Below are 6,945 nucleotides of genomic sequence, written 5' to 3' on the forward strand. Positions count from 1 at the left end.
GATAGGCTGGATAAAGAAACTGTAGTACATACACACTGTGGAATACCATGCCTCCATAAAACAGAACAACATCTTGTCCTTTGCAAGGACTTGGCTGGAGCTGGAGGCCATTATCCTTAGCAAACTAATGCAAGAACAGTGACACTGTTTGGCTCTGTGTCCCCCACCCAAATCTCACCTTGAATTGTAATTCCCATACTCCCCCCATGTCAAGGGTGGGACCGGATGGAGGTGATTGAATCGTGGGGGTGCTTTCCCCCATGCTGTTCTCACGATAGTGAGTGAGTTCTCACAGGATCTGATGGTTTTAGAAGGGGCTTCCCCCTTCGCTCTGCACTGCTTCTTCCTGCCACCACAAGAAGAAGGAAGTGTTTGCATTTCCTTCCACCATAATTGTAAGTTTTGTGAGGACCCCAGCCCTGTGAACTGTGAGTCAATTCAAACTCTTTCATTATAAATAACCCAGCCTCGGCTCTTTCTTCATAGCAGCGTGAGAACAGACTAATACAAGCAAAAGACCAAATAGCGCATGTTCCCACTTATAAGTGGGAGCTGAATGATGAGAACACATGGACATATAGAGGGGAACAACACACACTGGGGCCTATCGGAGGGTGGAGAGTGGGAGGAGGGAGAGGATCAGGAAAAATAACTAATGGTTACTAGACTTAATGCCTGGGTGATGAAATAACCGCCACAGCAAAGCCCCACGACAAACGTTTACCTGTCAAAAAAAACCTGTACATTCTGGACATGTACCACTGAACTTAAAATAAAACAGAAAACAGCCTGATGCAATAAAGATTACGACTATATTAAAAATTAAGGAAACAGGCAGGACGCCGTGGCTGATGCCTGTAATCCCAGCAATTTGGGAGGCCAAGGTAGATGGATCACTTTAGGCCAGGAGTTCAAGGCCAGCGTGGCCAATATGATAAAACCCTGTCTCCAATAAAAGTGCAAAAATTAGCCAGCTGTGGTGGCACATCCCAGTAGTCTTAGCTACTGGGGAGCCTGAGGCAGGAGAATCTCTTGAACCTGGGAGGCGGAGGTGGCAGTGAGCTGAGATAGCACCAATGCACTCCAGCCTGGGAGACAGAGTGAGACTCTGTCTCAAAAATAAAAATAAAGAATTAAAGAAACAAAATAAGAACTACATATGATACTTTTGTATCACGTGGATGATGGGAGCATCTGTGAGAGCAGCTATGCCACAGCCACCCCTGGCTCAGCCAATAAAGGCTTTCCAGCCCTTGCGCCAACACCAGCCATGGCTGAAATTGTGGGAAGGTGACCCAGAAACGAACCAGTGAGAGCGTCCCTGGGATGTTTAACCTTGCAGATTGTGAAGAAAAATGATGTGTCTCTTTCTCTGTTGTTTGTTTGCTCTTTTTTTTTTTTTTTTTTTAAAGAAAAATAACATGTTGACTTACTGATATGAATACAGAGACTGTTGTGGACAGGTCTCTCGTGCCTTGTACCAAACTAAAAGAAGGATTGGCTTGCTAAACGTTTAAGTAGATTTATAAAATCACCGTTTGGAAAGGGGACTGTTTAGAAATAGTTGACTAGACTTCAGTCAAGGAGTTTACCATATATGATGTTATCTAATAACAAAAATGAGGCTTTTTGTCCTTCTTAATCGTGAACCGATTTGTTTGGAGTAGAATAAGTTGTTTGTTAAAGATATGACAGGAAATACACTTGAAAGCCTGACCTTTGAAATGACAGTTCATTGATGACCTTTATTTCTTCATTATTTTTTAAGAATCTTTTTTGTTCCATTCCTGCAACTTAATGTTACTTAAATGCATTTAAGGAATGTCTTTACATATATTATCAGAGACTTTGAAAGCTATCTATCTAACTTGCACATAATTTTCATTTTTGGAATCCCTTTCTCTCCCTCAGGGGTTTCCTAGGAGATTTAAGGTGATATTTTTTTAACCCAGTATCTCTTGAACTTATTAGCCATTTCCAGCTTCTGAGTTGTGATTTGTGGTGGTTGTTTTGTTTTCCTTTTCTTTATTTTTTTTAAAACCTGGTCAATGTTGAGTGTTGTCATATGTTTTTAATAAAAGTGCCTTTCTGTTTCTATTGTCTGCTTGGAGGCTGTGTTATGGCCATTTCTTGTTCTCCTGATTCACGGAAGATGTTGATCAGAACTGAAGCCAGGAGCCAGACTGCCAGTTCCTTGGATGCCCAGGAGCCCTCGGCGGCCATGTCAGGGAGTTCCTGCTCAAGCCATGGTGGTTTAGCCCAGGATAACAGTAGATTCTGAGATGGTGAGTATTGTTCCACGCGTGGCCACAGTCATTCCTCTAGTATAATGGACATGGGCTCAGGAGGTGTGTCTCTCTTCAAGGATCATGAGCTGAAATTGCTAAACTTTGGGAGTTTTCAGTGACACCCTTCAAAGTGCTCACGGTGTGACACGGATTAGCTGAGAAGGGCGGATGTGCTTTTGCCCTGTGGGGCATCTGTCTGTGTAGCTTTCTCCGAGTTAGGCCACAAGGGGCGCTTAGCCCGCAGACGCCCACTGTGATTGGTTGATGAGATGCGAAGCAACGGGACCATCCAGTCACCTTCAACGCAGGTAGGTTTCATCCAATCAGACGTGAAACTGGCCCATGATGTGGAGCCATGCTGCATACCCAAGGGTCCCCGCTTCCCCGTTCCACAACCGCCATTGTCTGCTCGTGTCATCTAATGGCCGCTGTCTCCGTCATGGCTGGACCTTCCTCTGAGATGACCTCTGAGGAACAGCTGATCACCCAGGAGCCCAAAGAGGCCCACTCCACGACGGCCCAGAAGCAGAGCAAGCAGAGGAAGCGAGGGCGACGTGGGCCCCGCAGGTGCCACGCCAACTGCCGCGGGGACAGCTTCGCCACCTATTTCCGCCGGGTGCTGAAGCAGGTTCACCAGGGCCTCAGCCTTTCCCGGGAGGCCGTGAGTGTCATGGATTCTTTGGTCCATGACATACTGGACCGCATCGCCACCGAGGCTGGTCGCCTGGCCCGCTCCACCAAGCGCCAGACCATCACCGACTGGGAGATCCGGACCGCTGTGCGCTTGCTGCTGCCGGGGAAGATGGGCAAGCTCGCCGAGTCCAAAGGCACGAAGGCTGTCCTCAGGTACACCAGGAGCAAGTGTGCTCCCTCAGGAGTGCCCGAGCACCGTGGAAACCCAAAGGGACTTGGTAGAGCCACCGAACGTGGCCCAAAAGACCAGTGGCTCGCCAAGGAGGGGACTCCAGAGGAGGTTGGGGTGGGTGGTGCCCTTCTGACTTGGGGGGCATGTGGCATGTGGCATCCTGCAATTTTTCGAGCATTTTTCCCTCAGTACTAAACATTGCCAACTCTAATATAACTATAGTGCAATTTGCTTCAAGGAAAAATAGTGGGTGTTTCGTGATCGTGTTTCATTCATTTCCTCAGTTTCCAAAACCGTTATTTTTATTAGTTATGTTTCTAGGTTATCTTTATGGTGATATTATTATTGCACTGATCTTTACCTTTTTCTCTCTCATTCTCCTGTGACTGGATGGTGGAATTTTCCAGAACTTCACTATATGCCATACAGCAGCAGAGAAAGTGAATACACTGATGCAAGAAGCAAGGTAACCCTCCTAAACGTTTTCAACACCTCTCCTGTCACGAATCCATGTAAATAAGGAAATGAGGCCCAGTTGAAGTGTACATACAGCTAAATAAAATTTTCTTTTTTTTTTTTTTCTTTTTTTTTTTTTTTTTGAGACAGAGTCTCGCTGTGTCGCCCAGGCTGGAGTGCAGTCGCGGGATCTCGGCTCACTGCAAGCTCCGCCTCCCGGGTTTACGCCATTCTCCTGCCTCAGCCTCCCGAGTAGCTGGGACTACAGGTGCCCGCCACCTCGCCCGGCTAGTTGTTTGTATTTTGTTAGTAGAGACGGGGTTTCACCGTGTTAGCCAGGATGGTCTCGATCTCCTGACCTCGTGATCCGCCCGTCTCGCCCTCCCAAAGTGCTGAGATTACAGGCTTGAGCCACCGCGCCCGGCCTCAACTAAATAAAATTTTCAAGAGTCCATTCATTTTCCAGCTTCCTCGATTCTGAAATCACTACTGCAGTTTGTTCTTTTTTTGCCCTGAGGATAATCTTTTCATTTCTTTTTAAACAGAAACCTTTGTTACTTCCAGGTTTGTGTCAGTAGGCCTAGGGTGTGTCCACGGAAACGGCTCATGCCCTAGTGTTTAGTGGTGCAGCCAATGAGTGACTCGCAGTACAAGAGCAACAGTCACTGTCACAATGCAGGGGGAGTGACCCAGGCTGAACCCACAACAGCCTTGCACTGATATGCAGCCTGGTTATTGGAGGGACAGGGTTGTGATTCTTTACCTGATGTTTTTGTTTTCAGTGTTTCTAACCATGGTCATTTAAGGATATGCATCCAAAGGCAGGAGTAGGATATGTTTCTTGCCCCTAGCATCAAGTTTTGCAGAGCTTGCTCAGCCTTTATGAGAAGTCAGATAATGCTTATTTCCTCAAGAGATTTGCATATTAATATTCATGTTAATGTTCATATAGGTTACCTTTCATTGTGTTTTCTTCTGGGTCCCAAGTCTTTGTACTTTTAGCACTTTTTCCTAGAAGTGTATTGCTGAATTCAAGGTAGCTGCTGACTTTCCCATTGCTTTTGTTTTCAATCGATTTATAGCTGCCGAGGATTTCAACAAGAGAACATACTCTGGAATTGTAACTCACAGGAATTTATTATGTTGTGCCTTGAAGCTCGACATGTGGCCATTTTTGTCAAATGTTTCTCGTGAATTTTGAAACATCACATAAACAACCCTTCTCCTTTATATGTAGAAACCAGTAAAGGGTGGCACTCTCAGTCAAATCGTGAAATGAAAGCTGGATAAATGACAGAAATCAAAATTTTCTTGAGCCCATCAGAAGTGGGAAAGACACACCCCAGAGGGCCCAACCCGTAGCCACACAGATTATTCTACCTTTGTCAGAGGACAGTTTGGTCAAGAGTGAAATGGGGGCGTGGCAGGATAGTAGCCAGAGCTTCCCTGAATAGTGCAGTTGGGCAATGTGGTCAGGTCACCTCCAGAGCTCCACTTGGGATCCATAGAGAAAGGATGGAGAGCCAAGAAGTCCCCTCATCGGGATTTCCTACTTTGTTTTTTCAGAATATTAGAAAAGTGTTATGAAAGTAGTTGAAGAGAAATGCTCACTGCACAAGGAGACCAAGAAAAAGCCCCATGAAGACAGCAACAACTAAATCGCTCTGGACGGTGCCGCCAGGTGATCCTACATGTCTGGAGCAACACTTTGAAAACCAAAGACACTTGGCAGAACCCTGTTCCTATCCAGAAACAGAGCTGTGTACCTGGTCCAAAGCACCACATCTCACTGAGTGACTTATTTCTCATTATGCTAATTGTTTTGCTCTAAAGCGCCAATCTTTCTGTCAAATGGGATGTACAAATAAATTTCTAAGTTATCCTTGCATGTCTACTGGGTAATTTGACGTGTCTTTTTCTGAAACCATATCTTTTGGGATATTTTACCCTGGAGCGTGTGTTTCCCATTTGTAAATTCAGATATGAACGAGGAGAATTAGTAAAACAGTGTTGACAATGAACTCTGATTGGGCTGTGGGGAGTGAAGCGTGAGAGTTCAAGGGGACTGATGCCTGTGAGTTATAGGAAGAAAGAGAAAAAGGCTGCTTTGGTGTGAAGATTGGCAGAGGAAGCTCACACATCTGCTACAGCATTTCAGGGGATGATTGAGAAGGGGAACCTAGTGAGCAATCGTGATGTCAAGCTGTAGCTTACTGAAAGCGCAAAGTAAGGGAAAGAGCTTTATGGCTTAAACAACAAATAAGAAGTATCAATGTACGGAAAATAGGATGAATAGGACAAACATAGTCCAATCAATATTTTCATCAGCACTCCCTGTACCATGGAGTTCTTTTGTAAACATGAGCAGGGACCCAAAGACAGTACAGAGAAAACGAGATGAAAAATTTTAAGGAACATTGCCTATTCTCGGTTCCCTAGAAATAGAATCCCACTTGCTTAGATTTGTCTGATTCTTCTCTTTTTCAGACTAGAATCTTTTGTTTTTGGAGACCTTCATGCCTGGCCTCTATGCATCCTGGGGATGATGGAATGCTGTCCGATGGAGCAGCACAAGCTCCATTCGGATCTGTGTCAGCCAGTGAGTCACCTGCAGCCGAGGAGCTACAGCCCAATGTGTGATCAGGTTTCCCAGTCTGAACTCGGAAGAGTTAGTTGTCCAGGGATGTTCAATGGGAGATGAAGGGGAAACCTGTGATTAGATGAGTGTGTTTCTTTGGTTCTACGATGGGTTGTATGCTTTTAATGCTGTTGATGGAGGTGTATTTTATTAGTTTTCTAGGGCCGCTGCAAAAATATTCCAGAGACTGTCTGACTTAAACACTGTGTGTTTTTCATCTCACAGTTCTGGATACCTATTGTCACCTTTTTGTAAGGAGAGCAACCCTGTTGGGCAGGGTCAACCCTCATAACTTCCCTTTAACCACATGACCTGACTAGAGACTCTCTCCAAATAAGGTCACATTCTAAAACACTGGGGGCCGGGACTTCTTCCTATGAATTATAGGGAAACACAACTCCATCCATAACAGTACATCTTCTGCATCCACTGCACGGCACAAATTAACATCCTCACATAGAAAATACATTCATTTCATCACGACATCCCCAAAGTCTTAACTCACTCCAACATCAGTTCTCCAATATCTCACCTGATAATCTTCTGTATCTGGAATGGGTGAGTCTCCAGGTATGACTCGTGCTGAGATGGGAAGTTTCTCCACCACTGCACCTGTGAAGCTAGACAAGTTATCTGCTTCTGAAAGACAGCTGTGGGACTGGAACCAAATAGGGCTTGTCAAACGAACAGCAGGAAAT

General features: G+C 45.3%; 1 protein-coding gene across 1 annotated transcript; it reads left to right on the top strand.

The window, feature by feature from the left end:
• Positions 1-2,616: 2,616 nt before the first annotated feature.
• On the top strand, positions 2,617-5,485 carry LOC104659773 (histone H2B type W-T-like). The gene is made up of 3 exons (XM_010359889.1): positions 2,617-3,134; positions 3,561-3,619; positions 5,176-5,485. The coding sequence occupies exons 1-2, from the start codon at positions 2,644-2,646 to the stop codon at positions 3,595-3,597; spliced, it is 528 nt and encodes a 175-aa protein (XP_010358191.1). The 5' UTR covers positions 2,617-2,643; the 3' UTR covers positions 3,598-3,619; positions 5,176-5,485.
• Positions 5,486-6,945: the final 1,460 nt, after the last annotated feature.

The sequence above is a fragment of the Rhinopithecus roxellana genome, chromosome 7, assembly GCF_007565055.1.
Source record: "Rhinopithecus roxellana isolate Shanxi Qingling chromosome 7, ASM756505v1, whole genome shotgun sequence".
NCBI classification, from domain to species: Eukaryota; Metazoa; Chordata; class Mammalia; order Primates; family Cercopithecidae; genus Rhinopithecus; species Rhinopithecus roxellana.

Bases quoted from the DNA above. Each gene is read 5' to 3' on its own strand.
- LOC104659773 (XM_010359889.1), top strand. From the start codon at position 2,644: ATGCTGCATACCCAAGGGTCCCCGCTTCCCCGTTCCACAACCGCCATT. The intron at 3,135-3,560 runs GTACACCAGGAG...GGAATTTTCCAG, and splicing joins GGCACGAAGGCTGTCCTCAG to AACTTCACTATATGCCATAC.